General features: G+C 50.3%; 2 protein-coding genes across 3 annotated transcripts in view; both read left to right on the top strand.

Moving 5' to 3' along the window:
- The first annotated feature begins 1,113 nt into the window (after positions 1-1,113).
- On the top strand, positions 1,114-1,587 carry LOC108287836 (serine/threonine-protein kinase PINK1, mitochondrial-like). Its single transcript, XM_037730837.1, has one exon. It carries the CDS (start codon positions 1,180-1,182, stop codon positions 1,585-1,587), a length of 408 nt encoding a protein of 135 aa, XP_037586765.1. The 5' UTR covers positions 1,114-1,179.
- Positions 1,588-6,181: 4,594 nt separating this feature from the next.
- Positions 6,182-17,868, top strand: part of LOC108287839 (serine/threonine-protein kinase PINK1, mitochondrial) — an 18,503-nt gene continuing 6,816 nt past the window's right edge. For both annotated transcript variants that reach the window (XM_017506486.2, XM_017506506.2), the window contains exons 1-4: positions 6,182-6,632; positions 10,350-10,637; positions 12,327-12,427; positions 16,566-16,748. In XM_017506486.2, the coding sequence (XP_017361975.1) occupies positions 6,246-6,632; positions 10,350-10,637; positions 12,327-12,427; positions 16,566-16,748 (959 nt within the window). In that variant the 5' untranslated portion in view covers positions 6,182-6,245. The remainder of the gene's footprint in view (positions 6,633-10,349; positions 10,638-12,326; positions 12,428-16,565; positions 16,749-17,868) is intronic.

A 17,868-nucleotide genomic window follows, 5' to 3' on the forward strand; every position in this document is an offset into this window, starting at 1 on the left:
TGGCCAGGCTGGTCATGAACTCATGGCCTCAAGTGAGCCACCTGCCTCAGCCTCCCAAAGTGCTGGGATTACAGGCCTGAGCCACCACACCCGGCCAACCAAGTTGACTTCTGATTAACCAGCTTTCAGGGAAGGCTTCTAAGATTTTCAGTTTATCTGTTGTTCCCTGTGTAAAAGCAGGTGCTTACCAGAAATCCTGCCCTTAGGCAGATTCACATGGCATTCTTCCCTTTCCCTGGGGGACTGACTTCAGCTGTCCTTCACATTCCTTTCCTATAGTATATCTGTCTTGGGTCTTGGGGGTAATGGCAGGAGGTCCACCATCTTGCCCCCCTGCCGCTGAAGCCAGAGACTATGGCTTCAGTTCATAAATCCCCTTCTCCTTAAATATGAAGCCAAAGGATATGCAGATAGGAGCTGTTGATGAAGGTGGGATTATTTGTCTGAAGAGTTCTGTCCTCCAGGCTTACTTGGCTATGGTGGGACTTGTCCCCTAGCCAGGGGACAAGTGGACAACTGTGTGTGTGAGTGTGTGCGCATATGTTCTGTAGTTAGCAGCCATATGCCATTAAGAAACGGTGTGGCTTTGGGCAAGTTGCTTCTTGGGACCTCAGCTCACTCATTCACAAATTGTGTCCCTTGAGTGAGATTTCTTCTGGGGTCTTCAAAAGCCCAGGGACTGTGGACACAAACAGCAGCTTAAGGCCACTGAGGAGGGCAAGCACTCAACACTTAGGACAACGGGAACTTTAGCCTCAGCTCTGCTAGGTACCTGCACATGACCTCGAATGCTGCCCCTTACTATGCCTTGGTTTTCTCATCTATAAAAATGGTATTTTTATCTTGTTGGTGGGGCTGTTAAGTAAATTAAAAGACGTAAAGGGCCTAGCGCGGTGGTTGGCAATAAATATCAGTTTCTCTTCTCGACTTCTCCATTTCGCCCAGCACCAGTGATGTTCACATTCAGGACCTATCTGAAAAGACCCTCCCAAAGCGCAAAGGGGAAAGTCACGGCTCGAGGGGCCGATGCGAGTATAGCGCCCTCGCGCGCCGAGTCGGGGAACTGCCGCGGGGGCCGGCCCTGCCCACGAGCGCCGGCGCCTGCGCAGAGGCACTACCCCGAAGTTTGTTGTGACCGGCAGGCGGACGCCGGCGGTGGCACCGGGCCGCGGCACAACCATGGCGGTGCGACAGGCGCTGGGCTGTGGCCTGCAGTTGGGTCGAGCGCTGCTGCTGCGCTTCACCGGCAAGCCGGGCCGGGCCTACGGCTGGGGGCGGCCGGGCCCGGCGGCGGGCTGGGTCCGCCGGGAGCGTCCGGGCTGGGCCGCGGGACCTGGCGCGGAGTCTCGCAGGGTCGGGCTCAGGCTCCCCGACCGCTTCCACTTCTTCCGCCAGTCTGTGGCCGGGCTGGCGGCGCGGCTGCAGCGGCAGTTCGTGGTGCGGGCGCGGGGCGGCGCGGGCCCTTGCGGAAGGGCAGTCTTTCTGGCCTTCGGGCTAGGGGTGGGCCTCATCGAGGAGAAGCAAGCGGAGAGCCGGCGGGCAGCCTCGGCCTGTCGGGAGATCCAGGTGAGCTGGACCAGGTCCTAAAATCGGGCGGGGTACAGAGCTAAGCGCGGGGGCGGGGATCAGAGTGGGGGCGGGTCCTGAGGCGGGAGGGCACGGGGCTGAGCGCTGGGGGCGGGGCTCCGTGTGGAGGTGGGGCTCTGAGCCTGTCGAGGGGCGGGGCGAGGATTATTAAAGCTCATATATTTATTTCACCATTACTTATCGGCTGCTATAAAGCCAACACCTCCTGTTTGTTTTATTTTTTGTTGTTGTTGTTTTTGAGATGGAGCCTTGCTCTGTCGCCCAGGCTGGAGTGCAGTGGCGCGATCTCGGCTCACTGCAACCGCCGCCTTCCAGGTTCAAGCAATTCTCTTGCCTCAGCCTCCCAAGTAGCTGGGATTACGGGTGCCCGCCACCACACCTGGCTAATCAAATTCTGTAAAATATGTAAAGAAGTTTATTCTGAGCCGTATGCCTAATCATGGCTCAGAGTACAGTCTCAAGAGGTCCTGAGAAAGGATACCCAAGGTGGTTGGGTGACAGCTTGGTTTTATACATTTTAGGGAGACAGAAGTTACAAGCAAAAATATAAATCCATACATGGAAGGCATGCATTGGTTCAGCCTGGAAAGGTGGACTGTCTTGAAGCAGTCGGTGCTCACAGGTTCTAGGTGGAGTCAAAGATTTTCTGACTGGCAGTTGGTTGAAACAATTAAGCCTTGTCTGAAGAGTTGAAGTCAGTAGAAAGAAATGCTTGAATTAACTTCTTGGTATACAGATGAAGCCTTTAAGTAGGAGGCTTCAGAGAGTATAGATGGTAAATGTCTCTTAAAAGGTGTCAGATTCTTAGTTAACACTCTCCTAGATCCTGAAAAGACCTATAAAGGGAAGGAGATTCTCTGCAGATGCAAACTTCCCCCACAAAAGATGGTTTTGTAGGACCATTTCAAAATATTTCAAGGAAATTTATATTTTGGGGTAAAATATTTTTATTTCCTCCAGGGTATGCTATCTGTCATATGATGCTATACTGAAGCCACCTTTGCAAAAATTATAACTGGGAAAATTACAAGAGTGAAAAGGATCTGACTTAACTGACCTCATCTTGCTTTTAACCTCCAAGCTGTCCTTCTTTAGTCCTGGGTGTAAGCTGAACTAACTTTGGGAGGAACTTACAGCCTAATATTTAAACAAAGACAGTAACAGCCCTTTCCCAAAACAAACACCCTTTCCTCCTGGGCATTAGACTGCTTTTGCAAGACCAACAAATTAGCCACATGATTGGAAATTATGGTTTAGGAGTCATGCAGCTGGAGGCTGCAAGATTTTGAACCTCCCCAAATTGCCCCTCAGGATAGTGTTACTATTGAAATACCTAATATCGGTACTTCAGATATTTTGCAGATCCTGTACTCAATGGATCCATCCGCTGGCACCACCCAGATCGATGAACTGGCTCATCTGATCTTGCAGCCCCTCCCCAGGAAGCGGTGGATGCTCATAGGTTCTAGGTGGAGTCAAAGATTTTCTGACTTGCAATTTGTTGAAAGAGTTAAGCTTTGTCTGAAGAATGGAAGTCAGTAGAAAGGGATGCTTCAGTGAAGATAAGGGGGGTTGCAGAAGCCAAGATTCTTGTGCTGACTCAGCACAAGAGGACAGCTTCAATTCCCTATGATTTCATCTCTGACTCAGCCGATTAGCACTCCCCACTTTCTGACCCTCTACCCACCAAATTATCCATAAAAACCACCATCACTGAGTTTTCAGGGAGACTGATTTGAGTAGTAATAAAACCTCTGGTTTTCTGTACAGCTGGCTCTCCACGAATTAAACCTATTCTCTATTGCAGTTCCCCTGTCTTGATAAATCAGGTCTGTCTAGGCAATGAACAAGGAGAACCCCCCCACACTGGACAGTTAAAAAGCAGCGTCAAGTTGGAACTGACCAGCACTAATAGTCAATAGTGCACATAAGACTGACAAAACAGACTCTCTAATGTCCTGGGTGTAAGGTGAACTCTCTAGCAACAGAGAACCTGTTTCATCAGTCTTATGCGCACTATTGACAATTAATGCTGGTCAGTTGTGCTTAAATTCCAAAAGGGAGGGGGCATAAGGGGGTGTGTCCGACCTCCCTTCTTGTCATGATCTGAAATTTAGTGTTTTAGATTTTCTTTGGCCCAAAGGGGATCCATTTAGTCAGTTGGGGAGCTTAGGACCTTATTTTTGGTTTACAGTAATGAGGCACAACAGATGAGTAGATTTATTTTATTTTATTTATTTATTTTTTTTTTTTTTGAGACGGAGTTTTGCTGTTGTTACCCAGGCTGGAGTGCAATGGCGCTATCTCGGCTCACCGCAACCTCCGCCTCCTGGGTTCAGGCAATTCTCCTGCCTCAGCCTCCTGAGTAGCTGGGATTACAGGCACACGCCACCATGCCCAGCTGAATTTTTGTATTTTTAGTAGAGACGGGGTTTCACCATGCTGACCAGGATGGTCTCGATCTCTTGACCTCGTGATCCACCCGCCTCGGCCTCCCAAAGTGCTGGGATTACAGGCGTGAGCCACCGCGCCCGGCCTATTTTATTTTATTTTAAAGACAGAGTCTCACTCTGTCACCCAGGCTGGAGTGGAGTGGCACATTCACAACCCACTGCAGCCTCAACCTCCTGGACTCAAGCAATCCTCCTGCCTCAGATTCCCAAGTAGCTGGGACCTCAGGCACACGCCACCATGCCCAGCGGGGTCTTTCAAACTATTATCTGTAGAGATGGGGTCCCACTATGTTGCCTAGGCTGGTCTTAAACTACTGGCCTCAAGAGATCCTCCTGCCTCAGCCTCCCCAAGTGCTGGAGTGAACCACTGCAAACCTGGCTTCAGATGACTAGATTTAAACTTCAAATCTAGTCATCTGTGCCTCAGCTAAGTTTCCATGAGTGAGCCTGTAGTCATTGGAGTGTAAGATTTCTCCAACTTTCTTTTCCTTATCATTCTTCAAATGACAATTTCAGTGTAGAATTTAAAATTGCAATTTAAAATTCCCTAAGGTTGATCCAAAAAAGTTAAAGAAAATATCTGATATTCATGTGCCTCTATATAAATGGGAAATCCATCTGTGTCTCTCCCAAATAAATGTGATTGGATATCATAAGATCCATAAAATTCTTCCCTTAAGGAAGACTATAAGAGAAACCAGAACACACACACACACACACACACACACGCGCACACACACTTACATATATGCACACACACACTGTGCAAGCTAAAGCAACCCCATCTTGGATGCTAATCCACCAAGTTGATGTGTTTCGTTGGTTTTTCTTTTTTTCTTTTTTGAGACTGTCTCACTCTGTCACCCAGGCTGGAGTGCAGTGGTGTGATCTTGGCTCACTACAATCTCCACTTCCTGGGTTCAAGCAATATCCTGACTCAGCCACCTGAGTAGCTGGGATTACAGGCATGTGCCACCATGCCCAGCTAATTTTTGTACTTTTAGTAGTGATAGTGTTTTGCAGCACTGGCCAGGCTGGTCATGAACTCATGGCCTCAAGTGAGCCACCTGCCTCAGCCTCCCAAAGTGCTGGGATTACAGGCCTGAGCCACCACACCCGGCCAACCAAGTTGACTTCTGATTAACCAGCTTTCAGGGAAGGCTTCTAAGATTTTCAGTTTATCTGTTGTTCCCTGTGTAAAAGCAGGTGCTTACCAGAAATCCTGCCCTTAGGCAGATTCACATGGCATTCTTCCCTTTCCCTGGGGGACTGACTTCAGCTGTCCTTCACATTCCTTTCCTATAGTATATCTGTCTTGGGTCTTGGGGGTAATGGCAGGAGGTCCACCATCTTGCCCCCCTGCCGCTGAAGCCAGAGACTATGGCTTCAGTTCATAAATCCCCTTCTCCTTAAATATGAAGCCAAAGGATATGCAGATAGGAGCTGTTGATGAAGGTGGGATTATTTGTCTGAAGAGTTCTGTCCTCCAGGCTTACTTGGCTATGGTGGGACTTGTCCCCTAGCCAGGGGACAAGTGGACAACTGTGTGTGTGAGTGTGTGCGCATATGTTCTGTAGTTAGCAGCCATATGCCATTAAGAAACGGTGTGGCTTTGGGCAAGTTGCTTCTTGGGACCTCAGCTCACTCATTCACAAATTGTGTCCCTTGAGTGAGATTTCTTCTGGGGTCTTCAAAAGCCCAGGGACTGTGGACACAAACAGCAGCTTAAGGCCACTGAGGAGGGCAAGCACTCAACACTTAGGACAATGGGAACTTTAGCCTCAGCTCTGCTAGGTACCTGCACATGACCTCGAATGCTGCCCCTTACTATGCCTTGGTTTTCTCATCTATAAAAATGGTATTTTTATCTTGTTGGTGGGGCTGTTAAGTAAATTAAAAGACGTAAAGGGCCTAGCGCGGTGGTTGGCAATAAATATCAGTTTCTCTTCTCGACTTCTCCATTTCGCCCAGCACCAGTGATGTTCACATTCAGGACCTATCTGAAAAGACCCTCCCAAAGCGCAAAGGGGAAAGTCACGGCTCGAGGGGCCGATGCGAGTATAGCGCCCTCGCGCGCCGAGTCGGGGAACTGCCGCGGGGGCCGGCCCTGCCCACGAGCGCCGGCGCCTGCGCAGAGGCACTACCCCGAAGTTTGTTGTGACCGGCAGGCGGACGCCGGCGGTGGCACCGGGCCGCGGCACAACCATGGCGGTGCGACAGGCGCTGGGCTCTGGCCTGCAGTTGGGTCGAGCGCTGCTGCTGCGCTTCACCGGCAAGCCGGGCCGGGCCTACGGCTGGGGGCGGCCGGGCCCGGCGGCGGGCTGGGTCCGCCGGGAGCGTCCGGGCTGGGCCGCGGGACCTGGCGCGGAGTCTCGCAGGGTCGGGCTCAGGCTCCCCGACCGCTTCCACTTCTTCCGCCAGTCTGTGGCCGGGCTGGCGGCGCGGCTGCAGCGGCAGTTCGTGGTGCGGGCGCGGGGCGGCGCGGGCCCTTGCGGAAGGGCAGTCTTTCTGGCCTTCGGGCTAGGGGTGGGCCTCATCGAGGAGAAGCAAGCGGAGAGCCGGCGGGCAGCCTCGGCCTGTCGGGAGATCCAGGTGAGCTGGACCAGGTCCTAAAATCGGGCGGGGTACAGAGCTAAGCGCGGGGGCGGGGATCAGAGTGGGGGCGGGTCCTGAGGCGGGAGGGCACGGGGCTGAGCGCTGGGGGCGGGGCTCCGTGTGGAGGTGGGGCTCTGAGCCTGTCGAGGGGCGGGGCGAGGATTATTAAAGCTCATATATTTATTTCACCATTACTTATCGGCTGCTATAAAGCCAACACCTCCTGTTTGTTTTATTTTTTGTTGTTGTTGTTTTTGAGATGGAGCCTTGCTCTGTCGCCCAGGCTGGAGTGCAGTGGCGCGATCTCGGCTCACTGCAACCGCCGCCTTCCAGGTTCAAGCAATTCTCTTGCCTCAGCCTCCCAAGTAGCTGGGATTACAGGTTCCCGCCACCGCACCGGGCTAATTTTTGTGTTTTTAGTAGAGACAGGGTTTCACCATGTTGGCCAGGCTGGTCTTGAACTCCTGACCTCGTGATCCACCTGCCTCGGCCTCCCAAAGGGATTGCAGGCGTGAGCCACCGCGCCTGGCGTCCTTCCATTTGTTTTAATGTTTCCCGTCCTCAAATGAAGTAATGTGGCCGATTACAGCTCCAGTCACAGCACAGCAAAAGGCTTTGTGTAAATTTTCTAAAATTTACTGACAACCAAACCATAACATTCCTATCCCTTTGAGGTAGTTGTCTCTAATTTTTGGAGGTGGAAAGTCTTCAGGTGAAGGGACTTGATCGAAGTCACACAGCCAATAAAAGGCAGCACCTTTAACCACTGAGCCAGGCTGCCTCCACGGCTTAACCAAAGGATTAGTAGTGACAGAGCTGAAACAGCAGTAGGACGAGAAAACATCAGACCTAACGTTTTAGTTACCTGTCTGTGTGGAGTTATCCCTGCTGACTGGATACACAGGGGTTCCTTTTTTTTTTTTTTTTTTGAGACGAAGTCTCGCTCTGTAACTCCAGCCATGCTGGAGTGCAATGGTGCCATCTCAGCTCACCACAGCCTCTCTCCTCTGGCTTCAAGCGATTCTCCTACCTCAGCCTCCCGAGTAGCTGGGATTACAGGTGTGCACTACCATGCCTGGCTAATTTTTGTATTATTAGTAGAGCCGGGGTTTCATCATGTTGGCCAGGCTGGTCTTGGACTCTTGACCTCAAGTGATCCACCCGCCTCGGCCCAGATTACAGGCATGACCTACCATACCCAGCCTCTTAGGCTTTTTTAATGCTTAAAATAGCACAAGACTTCTGTTTCTGCCCAACCAAAGTCTGTATTAGTCAGGTTTCTCTAAACAGAACCAATAGGATGTGTCTGTTGAGAGAGGCAGATTTATTTTGAGGACCTGGTTCCCTATGGAGACTGGCAAGTCTAAAAGCGCAGAGTAGGCGGGCAGGCTGGAGAGCCAGGGAGGAGCCAGGGGTGCAGTTCAGGTCTGAAGCCTGGCAGCTGCCAGAATCCCACCTTCTTCCAGGGAGGCCACTCACTAAATTAGCACAGTACCTGCATTTTACAGGTTAGGGCTGAGGTGGTGGAAGAGGGGGTGACTTGCCCAAGGACACAGCAATTGGAGTCAAGCAGTGGCTCCTGGGTTTTCTGGTTGCCAGCCCAGTTCCTATTGCTCATCACCACTGTCTCATGTTTGAGCTCTGGCCAGTTTGGGGTGACAGGTGCTATCTGGCCTAGTCCCCAGCCCCTGACCTTGTCTTTTGCCACAGCTTAACTGGCAGAAGCTAAGGATGGGAAATTTGACTAATCCTGCTTAAAACGAAAGAGGCTTTTTTAACTGAGGAGATTGATCATCCTAAACTTAGAATTCACACACCGTCTTCGCATACTTCATCCTCCTATGCCTGCAGATGTTATTAGTTATCAATTAATTTCACATTAAAACACATTTTTTTCCACTGGCTGCTTTTGCTGGAATTAGTTTCACATTTAAAAAATTCTGAAGCCAAGTGTGGTGACTCATGCCTGTAATCCTACTGGCGCTTTGGGAGGCCAAGGTGAGAGAATCTCTCGAGCTCAGGAGCTGAAGACCAGCTGGGGCAACCTAGTGAGACCTTGTTCCTACAAAATGTTAAAAACTTAGCTGGGCATGGCGGCACATGCCTATAGCCCCAGGTGCTTGGGAGGCTGAGGTGGGAGGATTGCTTAAGCCCAGGAGTTTGAGGCTGCAGTGAGCTATAGTTGCACCACTGCACTCCAGCCTGGGCAACTAGCAGAAGTGTGCTAGTAACGAGGTCTAAAAATTTATATTATAAAAAATACATATAATGTGTGTATATTATACATAATATGTGTATATATAATATGTATACTATTTATAATAATACAATATACATAATGTGTATGTATATACTACATATATGTGTACTATATATAATATACAATATACACACATTATATATACCATATTATATATATACATACATTATGCCATATTATATATTATATATAGTATACATGTTATGTATATGTAGTATGCACACATACACATGTTGCTTCTGCTCCATGGAGTTTATAAACTAGTTGGCAAGGGAAGATGGACTTTCATTTTTTTAAAAAGTTCAAAGTTATAGTGCAAGGTGAAATTGCTTACAGATACCAAGTGCTTTAGGAACCCTCTAGAAGGAAAGTTGCCATGGGCTGGGTCATCAGGGCTGGTTACAGAGGAAGAAGGAGCTTGACTTGGGCTTGATGGCTGAGCTGGGATGAGCCAGACAGAGCAATACTATAGAAACGGGCTGGAAGGATGGTGAGCAGCGTTCAGAGAGAGGTGTCAGAGGATGAGTGCAGACCAGCCTGGCAGGCACCAGAACACAGATAACATCCTGGGCAATCTGGTGAACAGCCGAGTGACACATGAAAGCAGTGCGTTTTGATGTGACACAGCAGGGAAGGACGGCACTGGGAGTGGGATGGTCTAGAAATGGTGCCTGGTAGGCCGTGGCCAAGGGGCGTTTGCAGAGCTGTGCCTGGCACCCACGGGTGACTAACCTTGGCAAGGAGGGCTCAGCAGATCAGACCATTTGAGAGGGAAAGTGGAGCCTGGGTGACTGGAGGAGTGACGTCACCACTGCCTGAAGCAGGAGAAGACCCAGATTTTTGTCACTTGGCCTCTTTCCCAGTACAGCACCGCCCCCAGCACCTGCCCCTCCATCCATTTCTGTCTGAACTCTTGTACCCTTGATACCTTTCTGGACAGAGTAGCCCTATTGGTGCCCTGAGAGGCAGAGACAGGAAGACAGGACTGAATCCCTCTGCTCTGGGGATGTGCCTGATCTCACCCCCTTGTCTGCAAGGTCCTCTGAGATCCCCGTGGATCACACGCTCCTGCTAGCTGCCCAGGAGCCGTCAGCCAAGGTCTTTGCAGAACGAGCTGTCTCCGTAATCAGACACCTCCAGAACTCTGCTGGAGAGTGAAGACAGCAAGGAGGGGTGCATCAGCTACAGAACTCAGGGTTCCTGACCAATCAGATCATTGAGTGTCGTGATCACAGTGAAGCAGCAGAGTTTGAGGACAGTCATTCTGAAGAATGAGAGAGAAGATGGCCTGGACCCAGGCTGAGCAGTGGACCGTGTTGGGTTGGGTTTTTCTGGTTTATTCGTCTGCTTGGTGCGGACCATGCCTCGCTGCACCCCTCCCTGCCTCCTCTGTTTCCCTTTCCTTGGGCCTCCCTAGGCTCCCTGGCTCACAGTGCCTTCTTTTTTCCTCACAGGCAATTTTTACCCAGAAAAGCAAGCTAGGGCCTGACCCGTTGGACACGAGACGCTGGCAGGGCTTTCGGCTGGAGGAGTATCTGATAGGGCAGTCCATTGGCAAGGGCTGCAGTGCCGCTGTGTATGAAGCCACCACGCCTACACTGCCCCAGAACCTGGAGGTGACCAAGAACACCAGGCTGCTTCCAGGGAGAGGCCCAGGTACGAGTGCACTTGGAGAAGAGCAAGAGCGAGCTCTGGGGTCCCCTGCCTTCCCCTTGGCCATCAAGATGATGTGGAACATCTCGGTAAGCACCAGGCCTTTTGTCTGTAAAGGAGGTGTGCTCAAAATGCCCATTTTAGTGGGCCTGGTGGGGATTTTTTCCAGGAAATAGATAGGAAAAGACAGATTCTCCACAGGAAAGGTGCCTGTATAGTCAGGCTGCCTCCCTCTGTTACACAGAATGTATCAAATTGTATTCTGCCCACAGATCACCCAGGGATCAGGTTCAAAGGTAGATTCTGGCCAGGCATGGTGGATCATGCCTGTAATCCCAGCACTTTGGGAGGCCGATCGCTTGAGCTCAGGAGTTCAAGACCAGCCTGGGCAACATGATGAAACCACTATCTCTATGAAAAATACAAAAATTAGGCATGATGGCTTGCACCTTGGGTGGCTGAAGTGGTAGGATCACTTGAGCCCAGGAGGCAGAGGCTGCAGTGAGCCAAGATTGTGCACTCCAGCCTGGGTAACAAAGTGAGACCCTGTCTCAAAAAAAAAAACAAAAACCCAAAGGTAGATTCTGATTCAGCAGGTCAGGGATGGGGCTGGAGATTCTGCCTTCCCAACAAGCTGCCAGGTGATACCAGTGCCACTGCTGTGTCAGCCACACTTCGAGTACCAGGTGCCTACACCATTAGTTTCCACCCTGACTGGTTAGTTCGCCATCCCCTCTTTCCTGTGACCCGCCTCACTGGAGAGGGAAATGGGTCTCTTTCCTCTAAGCTCAGCCTTCAAGCCCACCTCCAGCTCAGAGGCTTGCCTATCAACTCCCTGCTGTCCACTCCTGAAGGGACTCAAGGCTTTGGGAAATTGAGTATTTTTCCCCCATGAAAACACTTTCTTTCCACTTAAAGTAATTTATTTACCTTGCCATTGCTTGGTGGGTTTAGAAAATGTGTCAAGACCTGATGCTCTGTCTCCTGCCCATCCTTGGGCCCATGCATTCAAGGCTGAGATGGGAAGTGGCCACAGCAGTTCATGCTGGACACTAGAGAATGCAGTTTCTTGTTCTGATTTGGGGAATGAAGCAGCCGCACTCCAAGCTGGGTTAATGGCTAACAAGTAGCCAAATCCTTTGCCTGCGAAACATCCAGTCTTAGCATCAAAATATGCACTGGTTGGGGCATGACAGCTGCTGCATTCACAGAAGCTACAAGATTGCTGATTCTTACAGGATCTTCTTGATACAGGCTTCATATGTCCTGGGAGCGCTTCCTAATACAATGAGGACAGTAAGGTGCTTTCCGCACTCTTCGGTTTTTGTCTGTTTGTTTTGGGGGACGGAGGAAAGCTGTTCATGATTCAGTACAACTTCACCCAGGGTGGAGCATGCCAGGCTCTGGCCTGGCTGCTGAAGGGAGCCTGCAGAATGAGTTAGTGATCCAGTGGTCAGTTTCGAGCTGGTAGGCACCAAGGCACCAATGGCAGGAAGCAGCACCCTATACCCTGATCACCTTGACATCTCCTCCAGCCCTGGCACCCAGCCTGCAAGAGTTTGAGGAGTGTGAAGTATCTTCTGAGTTGGCATGGATGGCACCTCTGTCTCCAGGAGTAACTAGTCTCAGCCTGCCCCTGGGGAGAGGTCATCTTATCTCGAAGGTTAGAGCTAATTCTAGGCAGTAGCTGCCCTGCTCCAGGTTACAGACAGGGCTTACAAGGAACGTGCCGTTCTGCTCTGGCTTGTGTAACCCTGGGTTCCTGGTGGGTGTTCCAGGCAGGTTCCTCCAGTGAAGCCATCTTGAACACAATGAGCCAGGAGCTGGTCCCAGCGAGCCGAGTGGCCTTGGCCGGGGAGTATGGAGCAGTTGCTTACAGGTAAGTGCCTTCTGCCTGCCAGACTGCTGGGACTTCTTTGAGAGCAACTTCATCCTTCACTTGTGTCCGCAGCACTTGGTACAGTGTCTGACATGACAGTAGATTAATTAAAGGCTTAATGTTGATGATGGATTTTCAGTTAGTGGATAATTTCACTTGGGAAAGATTGAAGGTAATCTGACCCCAAATGATGATGCACATGCGTAATTTACATTGGAGCAGGGGAGAGAAGTCCACCCAAAAATGCCCAATTCACAACGTTACGTGATTGATCAGGGTTCTCTGATTCCTCCTAAGAAATACATGAGCAAAGCGCCACCTTTCGGAATAAACTGAACTCTGTCCCCACAGGAGGAACACTCATTTCACTAACAGTTATGTGTATTGATGGTGCTAAGAGATTTTAAAAAAACAAAAAGTGACAACTAGGCCTGCTGGCTCATGCCTTTAATCCCAGCACTTTGGGAGGCTGAAACAGGCAGATCACCTGAAGTCAGGAGTTGCAGACCAGCCTGACCAACATGGAGAAACCTCATCTCTACTAAAAATACAGAATTAGCCAGGCATGGTGGCTCATGCCTATAATCCCAGCTACTCAGGAGGCTGAGGCAGGAAAATCACCTGAACCTGGGAGGCAGAGGTTGTGGTGAGCCAAGATTGCACCACTGCACTCCAGCCTGGGCAACAAGAGCGAAACTCCATCTCAAAAAAAAAAAAAAAAACTGGTCTGTTGGCCCAGAGTTCTCAGTGCGGCAGCAGAAGGCCCAGGGTGTGTTAGAATAGAGTATGATCGGTGGCTGAGGGGGCATTTGCCTCCTTTTGAGGTTCGAATGGCAGCCGGCTGACGTGATGCTGTCCTGTGCTGGGAGGACCTTGATGTCTGCTGCCTAGACCTCCCATCTGACATAGTCCCTGGCCCTCTCCAGGGACTCTGTTCCTTTAGTAGTTCTCACTATCCAGCCTCAAATCAGGGTTCGATTTTGTTCCAGCTGTACTGTAAATGCTGTTTGTTTACTGCCTACCCCCAGGTCTCAGTAAATACCTGTTGAACGACCGGATGGATGTGGCAGCAGGTACATGACCTTAACTGCTGGTGCACCTCAGGAGAAGCTTCCCCTAGAGCACCGTGGGTTCATTTCCTCCTAGCCTCTGCTGGCTTGGGGCCCAGAGACTCAGGCACTTTGCGACCTGCTCCGCTCACTGCGTTTTGCACCTTATGTCTCACCCTTCCCATCAGCACCCTACATTCCACCATGCTGGCTTCATAGCGCCTTCCCTAAACGTGCCAGGCTCCTCTGTGACCATCTCCTGGGTGTGCAGCTGGCTACACCTGGGCTGCCCTCCTCCCACATTTCAGGTCTCAGTTCGGACATCCCGTCTGTCATGTGTCTCCCCAGCACAGCATACTCACTGCCCCTGAGCTCCCATGACACCTGCTGGGGCCCTGACAGCCTGGGGCTGTGATCATGACTTGCCCAGGAGCCGGAGGGTGGAAACGATACTCTGGCTCCTTTGATTGCATAGAACAGGGGCCACTCAGGTTGACTCAAGAGCAGGAGCAGTGCGAGGGGGCACGTGGACTGTAGCCACACAGCCTTGGGACCACGCAGCGCTGGGAGAGCCTGGCTCTGCCCCATTCGCTTCCCTCTACCATTGTTACGGAACAAAGGGGGCTCTAGCCTGATGTGCTATAAGCAATGACACTGGATTTTTGAGAAAAGCCAGGCTTTCTATTGCGAGTCAACTCACACGGAGACAGGAGTCGAATTCAACCCTGTCTCCCTGTGCTCAATTTAAGGCAGTAATTTTATTAGAAAAGGTTTAAGGGGTGGATTCTAAGATTAGCAAGTGATTGGTGGAAGAAAAGAAGTCTGCAGTCGTTGGACATGTGCAGTTATCTCTTCATGCCACCTCATGGGTCCCCTGTGCAGATGTGGGAGGAGTGAGTATGAAACGTGCGGCGGCAGTTCAGGCCGTGACGTCAGCAAACTTGTTCTGTGCAAGCTGCAGTTGGCCTTTTTGGTTCCGACCGATTTCAGCCAGTTCTTTTATCTCACAAGCAGAGGGAGTTCAGCCTTTCAGAAAGTGGTTTCTGCAAACTCAGGTTTTCTTTTCTTTTTTTCTGAGACAGGGTCTCACTCTGTTGCCCAGGCTGGAGTGCAGTGGCGTGATCTTGGCTCACTGCAGCCTCAGACTCCCTGGGCTCAAGTGATTCTCCCTCCTCAGCCTCCCAAGTAGCTGGGTCTGCAGGCACATGCCACCGTGCCCAGCTAATTTTTGGTTTTGTTTGTTTGTTTTTGAAACGGATTTTTCACTTGTCGCCCAAGCTAGAGTGTGATCTCAGCTCACTGCAACCTCTGCCTCCCAGATTCAAGCGGTTCTCCTGCCTCAGCCTCCTAAGTAGCTGAGATTACAGGCATGTGCCACCACGCCTAATTTTTTTGTATTATTAGTAGAGATGGAGTTTCACCATGTTGGCCAGGCTGGTCTCGAACTCCTGACCTCAGGTGAGCCACAGAGCTCAGCCTAGTTTTTATATTTTTTGTAGAGACAGGGTTTCTCCATGTTGCCCAGGCTGGCCTTGAACTTCTTGGCTCAAGTGATCACCTGCCTCAGCCTCTCAGTGCTGGGATTACAGGAGTGAGCCACAAGAATTTCTGTTAGTTACTGATTTCTTGAACTCATGGGAACACGGTTCCACTGTCTGCATCCTGTTTCTTCCTTGCGTCTCCTGTTCCTGCATCCCTTTGGCCTGCTCACCTCTGGCTCCTCATGACCCCAGTGAAGTCTCTTGACTTCTTCTCCACTGCAGACTGGCAGATTTCTTCACTCACACTCTCAAAGAGAGAATCTACCTTCTCCCTTTCCCTTTGTCTAGCCATCTGGGTCTCGAGTGTCACTGGCTCACTGCCCTTGGGGCAGGTGACCCTTTGGCCCAGTCAGCTATGGCTGAAGGGCAGGGCTGGCATACAGCTGGCAGAGCCACCCCATCCAAAATCCAGCCACTGTGCCTCAGCAGGGCTGTGTGTCTACGGGGAGGGGGCCTCCCAGAGGAGAAGTGGGCAGGGCAGGCAGGTGACACCACCACTACCAACTGCATCTGGATCTACTCATTCAACAAAACCCATATTCCATGCCAACTATACTAGACTTGGAATTAAAATTCAGGCATGGTCTTGTTCTTAGGGAGCTCACATGATGACTTACCGATGAATGTCTCCCTCCCGTCTTAAGATTGCAAATCCATGAGAACAGGACTCTGTCTTGTTCTGTGCCATAGTGCCACAGCATACCAGCATGACATCTGGTACTTAGCGTGAAAACAATACATACTGGTTAAATGAATAATAGTACGGCTGATATCAGCTGAGAGCTTCCTCTGTGCTAGGCAGGATTTTAGGTGCCTTCCACACATTGACAACCTTATGCAGCGTGTTAACACCTCATTCCCCTTGTGCCCTGGAGATTGAGCTCAGAGAAGATAAGGACAGAGAGAATACATTCCAAGACAGACCCCAGTGGATGCCTGAAGCCACAGATAATAACAAAGCCTACATATACTGAGTGTTTTTTCCTATACATACATACCTATGGTGAAGTTTAATTTATAAATTAGGTACAATAAAAAAGGTGATAATAAAATAATTAGGACATACTGTAATAAAAGTTATGTGAATGTGGTCTCTCTCTCTCTCCTCTCTCTAAATATCTTCTTGTACTGTACTCACCTATTCTCAGACTGCAGATAACTGAAATTGCAGAAAGCGAAACTGTGGATATGGTTGGGGCTACTGTAACTCAGCCAAGCACTTAGAGTGGCAGGCCTGGAATTCAAACCCAGGCAGTTGATTCCAGGGTTTCTGTTTCTCCACCTGTGTTCTACCACATGGGAAGGATAGGAGGGATAGGTGGACAGATGGATGGGTGGACAGACAGACTGAAGGATAGATAGGGGAGTCATCAGATGTGTTCCCCAGCACCATGTACAGTACCTGGCACATAGCAAATCTATGCTAAACATTTGATAGTAAGTGAATAATGAATGTCAGTGCCAGTGTTGGTGTGGCCTTAGGTTATTGTCTTTCCAGGTGTTATATCTGATGCTGGCCTTATATGTTTGTCTCACTTGGCTGAATAGAAAATCCAAGAGAGGTCCTAAGCAACTAGCCCCTCACCCTAACATCATCCGGGTTCTCCGCGCCTTCACCTCTTCTGTACCACTGCTGCCAGGGGCCCTGGTCGACTACCCTGATGTGCTGCCCCCACGTCTCCACCCTGAAGGCCTGGGCCATGGCCGGACGCTGTTCCTCGTCATGAAGAAGTAAGTGGCAGCTGCGCGGCAGGGCCCTGGAGCTGCTAAATCTCCCGGGGGAGCTGGTCCCTGCCCTCCAAATGCACCTTGAGCAGAGGGTTTCAGAAAAGAGGGTCATCACCCTTCAGGAGAATAAAGCCATGCAGAGGGGGCATATCTAACCTGGAGAGCATTTTCCCTTTGGGACGATTTTTCATGAAAACAAAATCTCATCTTCATCCAGAAAATACTTATCACCTAGTCCTTTTGGTCCATTCAGCTGTTACCCTTTTCTGTGGCTGACCTTATCTGTTTTTAACATAAAAACAGTTCTGGCTGGATGCAGCGGCTCACGCCCGTAATCCCAGCACTTTGGGAGGCCGAGGTGGGTGGATCACCTGAGGTCAGGAGTTCAAGACCAGCATGGCCAACATGGTGAAACCCTGTCTCTACTAAAAATACAAAAATTAGCAGGATGTGACAGCAGGTGCCTGTAATCCCAGCTACTGGGGAGGCTGAGGCAGGAAAATCACTTGAACCTGAGCCAAGAGGTTGCAGTGAGCCAAGAACACGCCATTGCACTCCAGCCTGGGCAACAGAGCAAGACTCTGTCTCAAAACAAAACAAAACAAAACAAACAGTTCTCCTTCCTCACCCTCTGTACCCCCAACTTTGCTATAGTGGGTGTTTTATTTTAAGTAAGTATCTGTACTGTTACTTTGAATATAGGGAGCCCCAGCTCTTCCTAATTTCAGGATGGTGAGTGGGCAGGAACAGAAAGGATGCTGGGGAAAAATGGGAATCAAAATGCTCCTGGAAGGGGAAGAGGAACGGCCTAATCCTAACAATGATTAAGGCATTAGGAGGCCTAGCAAGATGGCTCACGCCTATAATCCCAGCACTTTGGGAGGCCAAAGTGGTTGGATCACCTGAGGTCAGGAGTTCAAGACCAGCCTGACCAACATGATGAAACCCTGTCTCTACTAAAAATACAAAAATTATGTGGGTGTGGTGATACATGCCTGTAATCCCAGCTACTTGGGAGACTGAGGCAGGAGAATTGCTTGAACCTGGGAGGTGGAGGTTGCAGTGAGCCAAGATTGCACCACTGCACTCCAGCCTGGGCGACAGAGTGAGACTCCACCTCAGA

Source organism: Cebus imitator, unplaced genomic scaffold, assembly GCF_001604975.1.
Source record: "Cebus imitator isolate Cc_AM_T3 unplaced genomic scaffold, Cebus_imitator-1.0 Scaffold15, whole genome shotgun sequence".
Lineage (NCBI taxonomy): Eukaryota > Metazoa > Chordata > Mammalia > Primates > Cebidae > Cebus > Cebus imitator.